Raw genomic sequence first — 18,965 nt, forward strand, 5'->3', positions numbered from 1 at the left:
GTATATACATATATCAATATATATGGTATAACGCCGCTGGATTACTCAGTCAAGTTGTTTGTTTGTAAAACCATATATGGCGGCTGAGCCAAAGTGTGCCTAACGGCAGATAAAATGTGTTAAAAGTGGCGGAGGAGCGTATATGGTCCGTGGTATGAACTATTTACACACACTCACACGCATACAAAGTGGGATACTCGTATATACGAAACGGTAGTTTTGCCATGAATAAAATGCAAATACAGTTAGCTTAGCGAGTGTGTATAAACAATAAAAAACAAAGCAAATAGCGATACAATGGAACTGAAGCATATAAAAAGTTGTCTATAATGGCGCTGCTGTGGCGATGTTGTATGCACCACCAACTGACTTACTGATTGACTTAGTAACTGACTGACAACAGCGGCGCTTTGTTAGCGGCAAAAAAAAAAATAAACAAGAAAAAAAATGTTAACTTCGCTTGCATCGAAGCTACAATACCCTTCACAAATAAATAATTTTTCCATACAAGCAATTCGTTTTTATCCGTCAGTTTGCATGTCAGCTATATGCTGCAAGGTACAATTCAAACGTTCCAGGACTTTTTAAACAACGCGGCTTCTAGTGGCGCCATCTGTCTGAAATTCTTATCCCTCAATTGTGTATTCTTCAGTGTTGTTGTATAAAACTTATATAACAGCTGACTTGTATAACAGCTGATATCGCGCTACATGTGACATTACATTTGTAGTGTCGGTCGGAAAATGAGCATCGACTAAAGAGCCAACATTAAGTTTGTTTTTAAACTTGGTAAAACTTTTACCAAAACTCATCAAATGATGAAACAAGTTTATGGCGATGATTGTCTATCCCGTAGCCGTATTCACGAGTGGTTTAAACGTTTTCAAGAGGGACGGGCGGACTTGGAAGACGACGAACGTACGGGCCGGCCAAAAGATGTAGTGAACGAAAAAAACTCGGAAATTGTGCGTGAATTCATTAAAAAAGGTCCGATCTAAAAAATGTATTCATTTTTATATAATATACAATTATATATTATAGGGTCACACACGTTTCCTTTTGGTTTAAGGTATAAAAAATTTTTTACGACATACATACACACATATAGACATCAGAATATAAATATATAAGAGTGTAGTTGAGTATGATCGTTAACCATTAGAAATACTCGTAATTGGAGTTGATAAGCGAATGCTACTCACAATTGTTAGCTCACAATGCACTGTCAACACTGTAGCAGTATCTACCATTAACGATGAAAGCAATTACTGTTACAGTAACAAAGAACGTTTCAAGCGTCCAAAGCAAACGCATAAATTCTATTGTTAAGCTCTCAAAGAAGTCGTAAAATGTAAGGAAAAGCAGCAAATCATTCATGTGGCATGCCACAGCAGAAAGCTTCGAAGTTGCATGCGAGCTATCACAGTTTATGCAACATGTTGCGTTTGTATGTATCTCAAAATATTATACTATATTGTTGCCGCATAACAACAACTTATTTAATTGGATATGCCGTAAGGCGATCAAACTCTTACCAAAACCGGAAAATATTTATAAAATAAGCGTTAAACATATGGTAAATGTGCATGTGTGGCAAGTAGTATGCTGTAGTCATGCCGCAAATCTCACCTCTCTCCACTGGCGTAGCTGATAATTGTAGCGACGGAATTTTATGTTCGAGAGCGCAGTTAAGCGGCTAGTTTTGAATTGTATTGATATTTCGGTGACCAGAATTTCCGGATATTATGCCACAACAACAACAACAGCAACGACAGTGATTGTGTTGTCGCGAATTCTTTCTTGCTTGCTTGTTGTTGTTGTTATTATCTTCTTTTCGTATGCGTGCTTATGCTTTTGTTGCGATTGCTGGTTTCGTGCGCCGGCGACAGCGGTTACGTGTGCCACTTGCGACAATAACAACGGTGCTGGAATTTATTGACGTCGATAAGGAAAATGCGGTTGCCAGCAGAAGAAGCGGCAATTGAAGACGTGCGTTAGCTGGTGTTGTTTGGCGACTGGTGGTGCTGGCTGTTGGTGTGATAGCGTCGCTGTTGGGTAGTGTGCGGTAGTGGCGGTGATTGTGGCGTTGTCTGTTGGCAGTGACAGTGCAAGAACGCGACTGCTCCACTGATTTCGCAATTCGTTTTTGTTTTTTTCGTTTATGCGGCGTACTGAGTGCTTGTGCACCTGCGCGTGTGACTCAATGTGCTGTTGTGGAATTTTCTTTTGTATCAAATCACGACGTTAGCGTTGTTTGGCGCGATTTGTTTTTTGATTTCCTTTTATTGCTTTATTTTGCATATAGAACTTTAATATTATTATTTAATTCATATATTTTATAACATTATACAATATATTGAAAAGAAATACTTTGTGATTAAATCGTAGGCTGAAAACTTCAACAAAAACCAAATTTTTATTTAAAAAATATTTTATTTTTTTTGATAAAAAATTATTTCGTTAAAAATTTATTTTATTAAAAAAATATTTTAATTTTTATTATTTCACACTTTTTTTGTTTTTTTGATTTTTTGAATATTACGAATCGTACGCGTAAAATTATATCAAAAACCAAATTTTTATTTTTAAAATATTTGTATTTCATTAAAAACATATTTTATTCATTAAAAAAATAACCAATTTGTTTCTTCGAAACAAAACCCAAATTTTTATTTTTACAATAATTGTATTTTATTAAAAATATTTCCTAAAAAATATTTTACTCATTAAAAAAAACTAGTTTGTTTTAAAAAAATTTCAGTTGACACTAATTTTTATTAAATCACACTTTTTCGGTTTTTAAATATTTTAATATCACGAATCGAGGTTGAAACCAAATTATTATAAAAAAAATTTATTTAATCAAATAAAACTATTTGTTTTGTATTATTTTTTAATAATACGATTATTTTTAAAGCACGCGAACACAATTTTTTAGCAAATAATGCAAATACTTTCCATGAGGTTAAGTATTGTTTATATTATGTATGTGTATATTTGTAAGCTTGTAGTAATTCGAAAATATTTTAATTAACATTTTTTTTTTTATTATTATTCGTTGTTATGCCTTTTTTTCGAAAATTAATTTGTTTAAGTTTTTATATTCTTGTATTTTTCATATAATTTTTTTAATGAAACTTATTCGATTTTCTTAGGTATTAATTTATTTAATTCTTTTTTATCTTTCTTTTTAATGAAACTTATTCGATTTTCTTTGGTATTAATTTAATTAATTCTTTTTTATCTCATATAGCTTTAAACTTTGATTTTTGGGTCAAAAGTTCACTTCACTTCATTACTTCGCATCTCCCATTTGTTGCAGCTGCGCCTTTTCACTTTTTCATTCAACATTTTCGATTTTTTACACGAGCATTTTGCAAAGTTGCCGCTTTTTGTTTTCCATCTGGCTGTGCCAACCAGCCTTACCCGCTTAATGGACCTTTGCGCATGCGCGCACGTTTGTCGTTGTGTCTCTGCGCATTTTTTTTTAATTTTTTCGCTTTTCGCTTAGTGCGTGGAGCACTATTGAAAACCGGCTGGCGGGCGATAAAAATACCTAACAGCTATTCAACAACAGGTACAACGGGTAAGCACACAAACACTTTTGTATTTATGCAACGTAAAAGACCTAAAAGACGCACTTTAATGTACGTACCTTACATACACTTTTTTTTTTCATCCCTCACGCCAACAATTTCTATAAAATAAAGCAGTCATCAAAATACAGTTTCACTGCTTTTTGTGTACTCTTTTTTACAGTCATGTGTGTGTATTTTGCATTCAGTCAAAGTTTGCCGACGTGTTTTGCCAATCAAGCTGCTGCGTAGGGAATGCCAAAGTTTGCTCACAGCGTACGTACTACGTGGGTAAGGGGCCGCCGAACTTGGCTGGAATGTGAAAATGTGTGCCAATATTTACAAGTCATTTGTTTGCTTTTATCGTTGTCGCGTAGCTGTTGTGTCGCAGCAGTGAAACTCGCACACAAAATATTCTGCGATATGTGTCAAGCAAGTTCAGCGAGATACAGCTATCATAGGCGCCAATTCGATGGGCGAAGGAATGTCGCGAGCACAACAGCGTGTGAGGAGCTTGTACAGAGATGACTTGAGCTTTAGAGTCTCATGCAAAATGCAAAAGTGATATGTGCGCATTGAAAAGACGAGTGGCACTTATAGCCAAGGGATTTAAAGGCAAATTCATATGCAAATACCATATGTGTATGGATTATTGGTTGCGAGTGTTTAGCGATGGTTATTATTTAATTTATTGTGTGGCAACTAACTGAATTGTTAAAAAAATGTGTGAAAAATTGTTTACTCTAATTTGAAATTTGATTATAAGTATCTGCATCTTAGTTTTAAGCATCAAAAAGAATAAGAAGAAAGCATTTAAAATTTGGGAACCACTGTTAGATTCATTTAACTGTAATTTGGTGAAAAGAGACAGCACTGTGAAGTTCAATTTTTGAGATATCAATCTGAAATTTTGCGCATGCCCTTTCCTTTGTCAGAAGCTGACTATTTGTCGGTACCCCCGATATCGGACTACTATATTATATAGTTGCCAAACAAACTGCCCGATCAAAATCAATTTCTTGTATGAAAAACTTTTTCAGTTGAAATGATGTCTACACGAAATTTCGCTTAGAATACTTTCTAAGGCAAAGCTACAATTTCCGAAAAGATATAAATTTTCATGCTATAAGAAATGCATCTGTGAAGGGTATTATAGCTTCTAATGCTTTAGCTTGTTTACAAGTGAAGACAAATATAGAAATGTAACTGTAAATTTTAAAATTTGTTTGCATCCCGTGAAATATTCAATCTATAAGATCATAATTAACGCATTCTCCTATTATCTATCCGATTATAATTCCTTTTTAATAATATCTTTCAGTCTTTACTTCCTTAATTACTTCCTCTACATTTATAAATACTTTGCTTTAGCCACTTAAAATGTTTGCTCATTAAGCCTTCTCCCAAATGACTTTGAACTTGACTTGCCTCGCCAACACAATATTTGTTAAACAGTGGCTGCTACTTAACGCTCCGACGTCATTTTGTATTAATAGACCATTGCTTGCACATTTGTAGGTAATTAGTGTCATTGGCACTCTTTTAATGAACCGAGCCGAAAATGCACAATAAATACTTTAATCAATAGGAGAAATACACAATAATTTTCAAACTAATGGATTACAGCAAGAGGTTGAATATAAGATGAGGTTATTTTTTTTAATTTGTTGGTGAATATATTTTTTTGGATATAATGATTTAAACTCTATTTTCCGATTGAATCAATGCAAATAAGAATGCAGTTCATTATAACCGGAATACACCCAAATCGACAAAAAATCTTCACATTTAATGAGAATCTTGATAGTCAAAAGAAAAACACTTCAAGATGAATACATTAATGTTAAATCAAGAAACCAAAACAAATACATTATTTTCTAACCCTGATTAGAATAATCATTTATTAAAAAAGTATTTTTAGATCCATTCTTTTATTATGGCCATCTCTAAACCTTTCCAACACATTTTCTGCATGATCGAAATCGATGATGATCTAGACTTATAGTCGTCTAGTGACTGTTTTTTCAACAGCAACAATTTTCCAAAAAGTATTCATATTTTATACTTAAGAGACGCTCTATCCGATATTTACGGCTTTTCAGTAAGTACAATAACGATTGGTCTCAGGTTTTTCATTAAAAGAAGTAATATTGGCTTGTATGTATGTAAATACCACTGCTTTTTGAAAATATAACTTTTTCCCAGTTAAATTGGTTATGATAAAAATATCTGTAAAGCCTTTTTAAATATTGAATCTCAAGCCCTTCAAGTACTTGTATGATGTGGGTGAGTGAAGAGTGGCGAAGTCTTATCCATTTGGAGGAAGCTCTAAATTTGAAAAGCAACCCATTCGTGGCGAAATTTTTTTAGTAGAGGCGTCAGGGAATAGCGACAGAAGAAAATATTTCAAATTCTAAAACAACAGATACGAATTATTTGCGGAGTTCCCCATGATCTAATAAAAATCATAAGTAAGTCTCAAGCCTATATATAATTGACAAAATAAACTAAAATGTATAGCTCATGTTCATAAATCCGCAGAAATACTACCGTAAAGAGTTTATAAGTGTGGTAACAGAAGATATTTTTTATAAATAAAAATGTTCGAAATATCTTTTTATTCTTTTTTGTTTAAAATATCAAACCTTTCCTCACTCTAAGTAGTAAATCTCATGAATCAAGGTTATATACCTGGCTTTTGATGGCTCGGTTTAACTACAAACCACAAAAATTCCTTGTTCATAGTGGCACCTCATATCCATCTAAGGGATATGATAGCTTTGAGAACGAAACTAAGTTGGAGTTAGTAAAAATGTATTTCAGCTAGGCCATGGGTTAAGATCCGAAGTGAATTTGAGGAATTGAAAAGTTATCGAAATATTAATTATTGATGGGTTATAACTTCGTTACATTTTGCTTCAAAAATGAAGGGCTATAGAATTTATAACTATTCCGTTACCATGAGGAGTATATTTTATTCCTCAGGCGTAAGTTGATTGGAAAGCATTTTTCTTTTCAAGAATAAACTAACTAACTTTTTTCTTCGCTGTAGTGCTCACTAGCGTGTTATTAAATTGCCAATGAACCGAGAAAAATACCGTTTAAGAAATTACTCGCTTATTACAACGTAAGGAATTCAAGCAAAAACAATTGCAATGAAAATGTCTCACAATCAATTGAGAAAGCCATGAAAAGGGCGAAATATAAACATATGCAATAATGGAATGGGAAGAAATGCGACAGGAAAAATGTGTGAAATCCAGGAAAGGAGCACTGAAATTCCGAAAAATGCCGCAATACAAAAGAGAAATTTACAACAACATAAGAACACGCAAGCAATACATACACACACACACCACTACATACACTTGTTTTGACTGAAACATTCACCAGAAAGGCATGTTAAATATGGGCAATTCCCACTTCCTGAGACTACAGTTGTAGTGTCTTATTCACACGCAGACACATACACATGCACATAGACACGTTTGTGGAAATGTTTATTGTGCATCGCCATGACAGCACGAATGCGCTGGGAAAACAACTAGCAATTTTCTGTTCGAACAAAAGCAAAAACACAGCAAAGCAAGGAAACGCCGAGGAAGTGAAGGAAGTGTTACAAAAGGTAAAGCAAATTCAATGCAATTTACAAAAGAACCCATTGTCAGACGCTGGTTGTTATGCTGCACATGCAACAGGTAGAACAACAACAACAAATGTATGCTTAAGTAAGAAAACAAACAAATGCAACTGCAACTGCAACAACAATTAGTCATTTTCACAGATTTATTGCCAACATTTAGATGCTTCCGCTGTAGCTATGCGTCGAACTTTTTGGTCGGAACAAATTGCTAAGCGCATCGATAGCAAATAACTCGGCGTGCGAATGTGTGTGTGAGAATGTTGGCGCGCGCTACCAAAAAAGCGCTGAGAAAATCTATTATTCTTGTTGAAATGTGTGGCAGAAGTTTCCATAGTTTTCTATCTCGGCAGATACAATTCTAAGGTGATAAAAGCTTTCGTAACCGAGATGCAAGCGCGCGTGCGTGTGTGTCAGTGTGTTTTCTTAACGCTTGGCAGTGCACGTTAAGCGCTCGGTCTGACGCTCGTGAGAAATGTAAGTAAGAGTCTGCGAGGGAAAAGTTAAAAACTTGTCTGTAGCAATGTGCGTTTGTTGGTTTTTGTACAAGATAAAGGTGACATGATAATCAATGAGTGCGGTTCACAGAACACAAAAGCAACAACAACGCACTTGAAAGTTATTATGTACACACAGAAAGCAAGTGTCTGCTGTAGTACAGTACAAAGAAATAGCGGATGAGAAAATTAGTCTAGCGTAGCGATACACTTGGGAAGTTGTAGATAAATGCTTGGAAGCAGTGTGTGTGAGGCAAGGGGATTTTAGGTGTTTAAAGTCCATGTTGAAATCATTTTCTAAATAAGAAACCAGTAACTTTGAGTTGCACAGTCATAGGGTCACGTTTGATTAACTTATATGAAAATCTAATATTTTGTCTATAGAGAAGCTGTGATAACATAAACAAGTGATTGCCAGACTTGCAAGTTTTGTTCGAAAATTGGGCTTAATGGTTTCTAATTTTTGAAAAAAGTGAAATTAGAAAATAAAAACATGCAAAAACCCTGTTTACTGTATCAAAACAGGGAAAATTTATTCTTTGCTGCTTTCGTCCGTAACGGCCTCATTTTAGACGTTTATCATCTTCGATGTTTACCGACGATAACATTCATCCAGCCCCTATTTGGCATCGGACATTTTACAAAAGAAATTCTTTTCGCCAAAATATTCAAATTTGCGTCACTCTAAGTGAGGTATCTCATGAACCAACTTGCAATAGCCATAAACCCCATAGCGTGTCTCTCAAAGGCTAGGCTACTACAGACCCCTTAAATTCAATGTTAGCATTGGCATCTCATATAAAGGATTTGAATTTCTTTGAGAGCTTAACTAATTTTAAGAATTATGTATTAATCGGCTGGCCATGCATTCATTTCTGAAGTGAATCTTAGTATTATGAAAAACTTTCCCCAATATTATTGATTAATTATAACTTCTTCACATAATGCTTGAAAAATTAATGGCCATAAGAAAGTAAATTCAGTGTTTTGATTTCAGTGCCATGTATGTAAGGGCCTTTTTCAGATTATCTCTCCATAAGGCTTTGAAATAGAAATACAAAATGGTATTTCCTGTGGTATACATATTTATTCTTTTCACATAATATTTTTATACAAGGAAGTCAATCAACTAACTCTAACACTAATTTCTCCCAAAAGAAATTTCTGAATCTAAAGCTGTTTAACTCTTACGCTAGATCGTCAAATGAAAAAAAATCATTTCAATTTCAAAATGAATAAATTGTAACTGCAAGAATTCCAACAAAAAGTTAAACCCTTGCCGCAGCAGCAGAGCTGAATTGGGCGACAACAATAACGCTAGAAGAATAGAGTTAAAAAAATAAACAAAAAAGCACCAAAAGCATAACAACAAATTAACGTATTGGCGCTACAAGACGCGAAACGAAAAAGTTCATTAAACTGGTTTTCCAGCAGCAGCAAAGCAAGGCGCAGCGTTGGCAGTGGCAAAGAGTCGGCTAAGTAACCGACCAGCCAGCCAAGCAGACAGCAAGCCAGACCGCTAGCTAGACGGCGCAAAAAGCGCTAGTAAATGACAGCGGCCGCGATAGCAACAACAGCAGCAACATTTGCATATTTGGCCATTGAAAATGGGCGAGTTGTCTACATGTGTCGCGTTGGATTATCATTTTCAATTCGATTTTGAATATTTTGCTATTTTAACTTTTTTTTTCAATTCCACTGCGCTTTAGTGGCATTTCGGTTATTGGCTCATGACTGTGGAATGCACGCACACATTCACACAACGCGTAGAAATTTCGTTGTTTTAGCACTTTCCGTTTGACAGATTTTTATAAGAAGTGATATTTTGCAATAATTGCGTATTTTTTTCCACTAACTCATGATATTTATACACATTTCACTTTTCATTCTTTGCAAGATCTGCAATTCTTTGTGATTTCTGGTCGAAATGATTCACAATGCGAATTTCTATTCAATTTGATTTCATTGAATTGAATATTTATGCTCTTTCAATGGATTTTACACTTGCATAGTTAACTTTTCAATGACTCTATTGGCTTTGAATTTTGTTTGTGTAATTTATGTACAATAGTTTCTTTTTTACTTTATTCTCCTTATTTTCCCCCAATTAATGTGCAGTTTTGCTTATTCGAATTTTCTCCGCAGACGTGTCAGATACGCTGCTAACGCGAGCTAAGACTGTCGGCAGTCGCTGAGTTGGGGTATTTAAGCCATTGCTGTTGCTCAGAGTCTAGCTCAGAGTGGCGTTCAAAGTGATCACTTGTTCTCTGCAGACGCAAACAGGTAGTGAGTGTTGCTCGTATTGTGTGTGTGCTTGTGAGTGTGTGTACAGGTATGGTAAATGATATTGTTGTTTTTAAAAGCAAAACACCTGAGTTCTCAATTTGGGCTAGCAACTCTAACAGAAGAGCGGTTGCATGGAATGAGCATTGGTGTGGGACACGTAGCTACAGGTGAGCGTATGAGTTTGAAAGCAAAGATCGCAATTCTGTTGTGCTCAGATACTCAGAATTGTATGCACGCTCAGCGCAGCTCAGAGAGTGTTTGATTCGAGGTTGCTTAAAAAGTAATATATACTAACAAATATATTACAAACCAAGCAAAATAAAAAATTAAATTAAATAAAACTCGGTAAAACAAAGTTATGTAAAAGAAAAAGAAAAAATTATGAATAAAAAATTTTTTTTTTAGTAATTAAGTTATATAAAATACAAATTATTATCACAAAAATAAAAAAATTTCTAATAAATAAATATTTTATTTATTTTAAAAATATAAAAATAAAAAAATTTAAGAATATTTTTAAAGACATAAAGAGAGAAATTATTTTTTGAGAAAGTGTAAACGTCTTTCCTGCACACTGTTTTTAGTCGTTAATGATATTTTAGAGCCACTGTATTGGGCAAAATTTAAGCAGTGAATTTTGGCTTTGTGTACAATTTCATCGCTTGCTATGTCCTTAGAAGCTCGTACGCACTAAATGTAGTTTATATAAATATGTATATTGCTATATAGAGTCGCTTACAAGACTTGATCAAACATATAAATATAAATAACGATTTACCACAGAACAAAACAATTTACTTCGCGCAAATGAAGCGCATGCTTTCAAAACTGTGCGGTTTTGAAGGCGACTAACTGAAAGTTTGAGAAACTTTGAGCTTATTTCAAATGTGTGTGTCATGGCTATAGAAACTTTGAAAATATGCTGGATAATAAGCTTTAAAGCTCGGCTTTAATATAAAGGAGGTTAGTAATTCGGCATTGAAATCAAAAATAAGCTAGCAAATTATATAAAATAATATTTTTTAATTATGGCAGACATCGAAAAACATTTTATGTTTCTATTTAATATTTCTTTGAAGCTCACAAACATTTATAAATATTCAAAATTAATACAGCTTATGAGTAGCTATTATAGACATGAATATTCGTTTTACCTGGCACTGTTTCTCCATTGAAAGTGATCTGTACAGTGTGTATGCCCGGTTCGTGTGGCGTAAAGCTAGCCACGAAACGTTGGCCACCTAGTGAACGCACCGAAGAAGTGACGCGTCCACCATTGACTAATATTTCTAAATTGCCAGAACCGGCTTTCGAACCATCAATCTCAAATTCCACGGGACGTCCGATGGCACCGTTTGGTATATCTTGTACGCGTATAGCACGGGCACCAGTAGCGCTATTCTCTATGGGGCGAAATCGCGACAGGGAACTATAGCCATAATGACCGTTACCGGTGCCACCACCACTGACACCACCACCGGAGCTGCGTTCAGTAACGACATGTTCACTCGATTCCTTGACTGTCTTCGTATAGCCACCCGATTTGTCGGTGTAAGTATTATTTGAATGTGATTTAACTGTAATGGCACTGGGTCTGTAAATATTGAATAAATAACTTTTAATCTTTTTCCGAAAACTTTATGTGACGAAGCTCACTTGTAACGTTCAGCATCGTCCACAGAATCGCGTGAACCACGCCGATCCGAGTGATACTTTTGCTCTTGCAGCGCAAATTTATTGTATTGTGTATTACGATGTGTCTCATGGTCGATATCGGGACGATTGTAAGAGAGGTCAGTGTTCAATTGCTTTTCTGTCATATTTGCTAATGATTCAAGCGAATTATGTGAAAGCATGTGTTTCGTTTTATTGATGACATCCCAGCTGTCACGTCGTGCCGTTGCCGGTTTGATCGAGGACACACGCACATTCGAAGAATGATCGATGCGCGGTTCGGGAGAAGCGGTACGTCGTAGGCGTTCGGCAGTTGTGTAGAGTGAAGGACTGGCACGTATATTCGAATCGGCAACATAGTTAGAGGTCGATTTGTATGTCGAAGATTTCTCAACGGTGCGAGAAGTCTCGTAATCGGAGCGATTTAGACCGTTCTAGAGAAACATAAAAATAATATAATAATAATAAATATAAATTGGTTATTTACTATAAATTCAGAAAACCTCAAAGTATAGAATCTGGTACATAGAAAAATTAATCAATAAAGATAAGATGGTTATCCCGTTATGGAAAAAGTAAGCGAAATGAGGGAGTTTGGTCCTATATTTGGTGTAAATCGGCAGAGAACTTGCTGAAAGGATTGGTCTCAACCTCGTCAAAAAGAAATATTTAAACCACACCATTTTATAGTGGAAAGTCTTATTTTTGGTTATGTTAGGAGTGGAAGTTATCTTCTATGGAAAATAAGAGTATGAAGTGTAAGCTTAAAGTTATACTTGTTTTCCTTTATTTTGAGATTCTGGAGTAGAGACATGTCTTAAGACATTTAAATATATGTAATGAACTGGGATACGCGAGTTCCTGCCCGAAATAAAAGAATTACGATCGATAAACTCTATAAAGCTTAATAAGATTTCTATCTACAGCTCTAAACAATTACTTACGTCCTTTATCGTAGAGGTTATCAAAAACCATTCAAATAATTTTGCTTGCTCACCTTGTTCAAAGTTGTTGTGACTGGGCTCCCGATGCGATGTGTGGCTGTCGAAATGTAGGCGTTGCTGGGTGAATGGCGTTGCACCGGCGAAATAGAGGTGTGACGTGGACTGGCGTTCAAAGTGCGCGTATTGGATTCGTACGGAATTGAAGTTTTGATTGTCAATGGACTGTGGGTGCGTACCTCACTCGAGCGTATCTGTGGGAAGTGCAGCGTAAAAGCAAAAAGTTTAGCAAAAATTTACTTATAAAAATAGACAGCTCATTGAGCACTTGAAATCGATAACAATAACAATAACAACAAGGTTAAAAACATACAACACTGAAACAGACAAATATATTTTGTTACGAGCAAAACAATATAATAAAACAGCAATAACAAATTATTTAATTACACTAGGTATCGGACTGAGACGCGAAGCAAATGTTGTTGCCGACCGTGCGCTGGCTACATGGCTCTGTTGCTGTTGCTGGAAATGGGATTGTTGGTAGTGTGATGACGGTGTATCTTCATAACGATCTTCGCGCGGTGGTGCTAACTTTAATTCGCGTTCATCACGTTTCCGATGATATAGTTCGTTCTCTTTGTCGTAGTAGTAGTCGTTTTTGGTCGTGGACGATGACGAAGAAACTCTTGAGTCGCGACGTCCTGTATTTAACGTGTATAAATCGGCCGAGTTGATGTATTTGGTAGTGGGAGAATTGTTGTAGTATTCACGTGAGGGAGGCTGGGGAGCTGGTGGTGGTGGTGGGGAAGTTGCCAATTTATCCTACACAAACAATTTGGTGTTGGGCGGTTTGCGTAGAGTGTGCGGGAAAGTTTAAATGTAAGGATACAAAAAACACAACATATATGTGAAGGGGGAATCGAGTAACGGTGTTGGGTTAGTGTTGACTGATTTTGTTTCTAGATTTAGTAGCGGTTCTAGGGTGCAAGGCGGTGTGCAGCGGTGTGCAGACTTTTTTTGTTTACATTTTGAGGTTAATCACAGCGGTATGGTGTTAGTAAATAAATAAATGCATAGCTGAAAGGCTTTTGGGCTGCAGCTATCGTAATTAAACGCTACTACTTATAACCCAACTGAGACGCGCGGTATGATTTTAGAACTTTATACCAATACCAAGCATATGTCAATATTTCCATTCCACACTTTGCTACCTACCTCGCTCTCTCTCTTGTAGTAGCTGGATGTGGTGCGATAGTCAGGCGTGTCGATCTTTGGCGATATTGCCGGTGAATACGATCTTTGTCGTTCCGCAGTGTTGTGATTCAGCAAGTCACGACGTGATAGTGATGATGTTGCCGCCGATGTTGTGTTTCTATAGTCATTGTGTCGGGTGTTCGTGGTTGAGGTGTAATGCATTGAGGGGCTCTCGGCGCGATGTTTGCTCTCATGTAATGGGCTGCTGCGCGTTTTGCCCGAACGTCCTTTGGTGCCGACGCGCATAATAAATGGTGAACCCTTGACGTCGTAACCATTGAAATAGACGTAGACGCGATATTTGCCATTTTGACGTGGCATGAATGTGACTCTATATTTATTTTCAACTATCTTTTCAACAGAACAGACCAGCGAATGTTTATCGTGTACAATATCTACATGTAGTTCACCAGTGACACCAACGCCACGTGCGTCCACCTCGAAGGAGTGTGCGCGCAAGGGCATAGCGCCGTCTAAGCCATGTACCGAAACACCGCTAGCATCGAAGACGGCACAGGTGAACGGGCCACCTTGTATGTGTCGTCCTTGATAGGTGATGGCAATTTCCCAGATACCTGCCTCGTCTGGTTTAAATATGGCACTGTGTCCTTCCTCGACCTTCTTCAATGGGCAATTATGTGAGATGCCGGTCGGTGAGACGGCAGTGACCAGAATATCTTCGGTCTTTGGTGCGCCAGTGGCATTCACCAATACTTCGACCAGACTGCCAAGCGCACAAGGTGCCATGCCAGGAGGTGCAACTTGTATAAAACGTGGTAGCACACGGAAGAAATGTCCACCCAAACTATCTTCGCCAACCTCTACGACTATCTCATGCATGCCATACTTTTCGGGTATGTAGACACCTTCGCCGTGCGGATTGAGACGCACGGGCTGTGGCTGACCTGATGGTGGCACTATAAACGCCTTCACCGAACTAAGGCTAATTTCGCGTGAAAGTACATCGATGCGGAAATGCGTCTGTAAAACAAAATCAAGAGAGGGTCAAAGGTGTATTTACTTCTTGGGTATTTCTTGATAGTTTACCGGTTCGCCGACACGACCAGAATTACTCTCCATCAATACGTTTATCATGTCTGACAGTGGTGGTCGCGGTGGCACCCACTGCAAATGTGCGGCGTAGGCCATTATACCCAAATGCTCCACTTCAGGGTTAGCCATATCTTTGGCCGTAAGTATAGGTTGAACCCCTAGACGCTGACCAGCTTCAACCGCTTTCCTTATGTTATTCTCATAATGAAAAGGGTCTGTGCTGAGTTTTTCAGGTGCAGGCGCTGGACCGCCGAGCCCTTTAATAATCTCACACATAACACGACCATCATTCCAGTCGGTCTGCAAAGTTGAAGATAAAATGTTAAAAGAAACTGTGTAGTTAACCTATAAAATTACTTACTGTAAAGTTTTTGACAGAATCTTTGACCTGTGTATTGACCCAACGCAATGTAGCATTATAACCCGGTCCGCCAGGTTTCATAAAATACGATAAATATGTCATGCCAGACAATTCATCCAACCACGGTGAAGCCAAATATGCGGGCTCCAAAACTTTTGGCACAACGAATTCACTTTGTGCTAAATTCATGGTCGTCGTACAATTCTGTACACTTTGTTTGGGATCCAGCGAACGCCAGTGTGGAAATAGTCCTGGCTGACAGTAGTCCAGCAATGCGGCGAGGTTAACACCACTATTCCAGTCTGTGGTCAAATTGGTGATTTTGCATTCAGGCAACGCCGCTTGTAACCAGGCGAGCATGAGCTTCCTAGGCGGGAACTTACTACGCCCAATTTGATAGCGTACAATCAGCGACCAGATGAGACCCAAAATGAGCTTCACATTGCCATTTACAATATCCACATTGCCAATGTTGACGAGTTTGATGTGATCCTTTTCGATGGCGTTCAACGCCGTGGTCGCATTCTCTAGATAATGATGTTGATTGGCTGGACGACGATTCCATGATGGCTTCAGTGGACGCGTTTGCAGGTTTTCGACCAGTGCACACAGGCAAGTGCCGTCACAAAAGTCGCTAGCCCAGTCGATAACCTAAGAAAGACCGAAGAAAAATGGAAAGTTAGGTTATTAAAAAGAAGATGATTTTTCAATTGATAGTCTGCGAGATTTTTTATAACGATCAACATCATATATTTTACAATTTATTATAATTAACTGAGATAGTGGCTGCAGAATGATTGAAGCAAGATTTACAATCCACTAAGAAAAACGTTGTACTCTATATATACAGAGCGTCTCTTTAATTAAATCAGTACATTCATAGGAAAATATCGGAGGTATTGCTGCGATTAAGAGATTATAATAACTGGTTTGGCCTTATTGAAAACTTGGTCGGTAGTGCCTCTATAAAGAAATTATATCTGAGAGTACTTCAATAAGGACTTTGCAGAGAGAGCATGTAGGATAATCTATAAATTCGGAAACATACTTGTATATTAAATGTTGCCTACATTTAGGGTGTATTGTTTAAAGTTTCTAGGAGGCAATATAAAAGAACACATCCAATATGATTCAAAATCACTTTAATAATACATACCATATATGAAAATAATATTTCTGCCCAATCCTCAAAAGTTTAAGAGCAAAATTTTTCTAAATGATTTACTTAATTGAGTGCACTCAAAGAAGTTCCGTTTGAAATGTAAAACAAATAACCGGTTGTCTATGTAAATAACATATTTGAATAAACATTACACACACACACACACACACTAACGTACATACATTCACACATAATTAGAGGAAAATAGTTTGCCCTTTGAGCGAGTTAATTAGTTGGAGTCAAGCACTTTGACTTTTGAGGTCTGTCAATTGAGACCCCCACTTTGTTACGCAAATAAATATGAATAAATTTTGTAATAAGTAATTGTTTATTTGTCGTGCTCATTGCGATATATTGCACTCGTTGTCCATCGGTTAAAACTTAGTGCTGCTCGCTCTGTAGCGCTTGCAAATGTCTGTAAGCGGCCGCCACATATACTGTAAAGTTATAACTACTTGTATTATATATTGGCGTTCAAAGGAGATTTCGAAGTTAAATAGTGGCACTTTGTGCAATTAAATTTGTATATATGAGAGTGGAGCAGGGTTGGGGGTGCCTAAATAAGTGTAGAGGTAGAAAAGAGCTAAATAGTTGCTATTTTACTATATGTTTGCCTCTTAAAATGTATGGCCGTACTAACTTTGAGTCTTGCAATCGAAAAGTGAATGTAGAGGGTCTGCGTATTCTATATCGTCGGTCTATGTTTAAAACTCAGGATATAAAGGGTCTAATAAATACTTTAGTGGTAGAAGTATATTCGAGTTGGATACCAAGGCATATCTGTGATGATGAAAAGAAAGATTCAAACTGATTTTCGAGAAAATAGTTGACATCAATATTTCATCGATCAGTCGATGAATTTAAAGAGGATTTACTTGCATTTAACGGGAAACCCTACACTTCATAAATTGTATATATATATACCTATAAATATGTGTATGTATGTCGCTTCTTCGAACTAGCCTCTATGTAACCCCAAAAATATGATAAAATTTCACTTTACTTTGTAGAGGCAGCGGCGTGGACATGCGCTACCATTTCGGTGTTTGTGGCTTTACGCATTAGCGTTGTGACCAAGTGTTTGTGTGCCTTATTAGCACTTGTCTGTAGCACTTTTGCTAGTATGTGTCATCTCTATTTGCTCAGAGCTAGAGCAAACTTGAGAATCAACAAATATGCAGCACGCTGACAATAACAACAACAACCGCCACCAAAAGCTTGGACAAGCATTCGACGTTTGGAGCCAAAAAAAAAACGGAAAAAGTAAAAGCTGTGCAAAGTAAAGTTTGAAAAGTACCGGGAAAAATGGAAAATTATGCACAATAGGCTTTTGCACTGATAAGTAATAAATTATTTCCAAAATAAATAGAGAGCTGTGCGCTGTAGTGGTAAGGCAAAGCCAAGAGTAGAGAGGTATATGTACATATATAGATATGATTAGAAGGAATATGCAATAGCTTACAAAGCAGTCAGTGTCAGCAAATATTGAAACAGTTGCGCAGTTGATGTTGTAGCAAAGACTGTAAGTGTTGCAGCGTTCACATATCTAATAATAACCCACTAAAAATATTAAGAAGTTAGAAAAATATTAACTTTGCCTGCGCCTAAGCTAGTACTAGCTTAGAGATGCATTGCTATAAGAAAAGATCTTTATCTTGATTTTGATCGATCAGTTTGTATGTCTGCTATAGGCTGTCTATGTCTACTGGTCAGATCTGAAAAAATGGCTTTGGACATGATACCGTTTCCTTAGACAATTATTCATGCCATTTTTCGTGAGCATATCTTGTCAAATAAAAAAGTTTGTCATACAAGGACTTGATTTTGATCGATCAGTTTTTTGGTAGCGATGGTTCCAAAAAATTAGCAGATTCTCATGGAGAAAAAGACGTATGTGAAATCTAAGATATTATATATATCTCTAAAACTGAGGGACTAGTAACTCTGTTCACGGTATATAAATTTGAACTTGAATTTGCACGCATGCCAACTAGTCAAATTCGCATTAGGCTATTTTTATAGCTTTTTGTATATTTTTATACATAACGAATTTTGCTGCTATAGACAACTTTTTTATCGTAATTGCTCTAGTTACGAAACTAGTTCGAAGATCTTTGGGTTTTGGATGAATTGAATATAATTCTCTTTTTTGTTGCAGTTTTTGTTATAACATTTTTTTCAGTATTTCATATATTTTTCAACTAGTTACAAACTAGTTGAGAATGGTGTAGTTAAGTTTAAGGAACAAACTCATTAGTTTCGGGTCAGTAAGCAAATGAAACTAATTATAATTTAAAAGTGTTTTACTCAAAGTTAAAAAATTAAGCAGATTTTCAAAAAATAATAAATAATATAAAAATATATCGATATTTTTACCTCTCTTACATCCGGCGGTTGGATAAAATCAGGAAAACTGTTTGAAAATATACTTCTGACTAGTGTATTAAATTTTAATAAATATCAAAATTTTTACTAATTTTCCAACCACAATCTAGTTGCCATATAAGAACATATGATTG

The 18,965-nt window shown here is 36.4% G+C and overlaps 1 protein-coding gene across 6 annotated transcripts in view; it reads right to left on the reverse strand.

Moving 5' to 3' along the window:
* Positions 1-18,965, reverse strand: part of jbug (filamin-type immunoglobulin domains fbug) — a 79,858-nt gene that overhangs the window by 26,415 nt on the left and 34,478 nt on the right. For 4 of the 6 annotated variants that reach the window (XM_014230660.3, XM_036370152.2, XM_070108172.1 and 1 more), the window contains exons 3-9: positions 15,285-15,935; positions 14,918-15,223; positions 13,832-14,851; positions 13,064-13,438; positions 12,670-12,867; positions 11,655-12,106; positions 11,153-11,592 (exon numbers count right to left, since the gene is read on the reverse strand). In XM_014230660.3, the coding sequence (XP_014086135.2) occupies positions 11,153-11,592; positions 11,655-12,106; positions 12,670-12,867; positions 13,064-13,438; positions 13,832-14,851; positions 14,918-15,223; positions 15,285-15,935 (3,442 nt within the window). Of the gene's footprint in view, positions 1-1,629; positions 2,397-9,795; positions 9,885-11,152; positions 11,593-11,654; positions 12,107-12,669; positions 12,868-13,063; positions 13,439-13,831; positions 14,852-14,917; positions 15,224-15,284; positions 15,936-18,965 lie in introns of those variants that run through there. The other 2 variants (XM_014230656.3, XM_014230658.3) reach the window with 2 other exon arrangements.

Source organism: Bactrocera oleae, chromosome 4 (genome assembly GCF_042242935.1).
Source record: "Bactrocera oleae isolate idBacOlea1 chromosome 4, idBacOlea1, whole genome shotgun sequence".
In the NCBI taxonomy this organism is placed as follows: domain Eukaryota; kingdom Metazoa; phylum Arthropoda; class Insecta; order Diptera; family Tephritidae; genus Bactrocera; species Bactrocera oleae.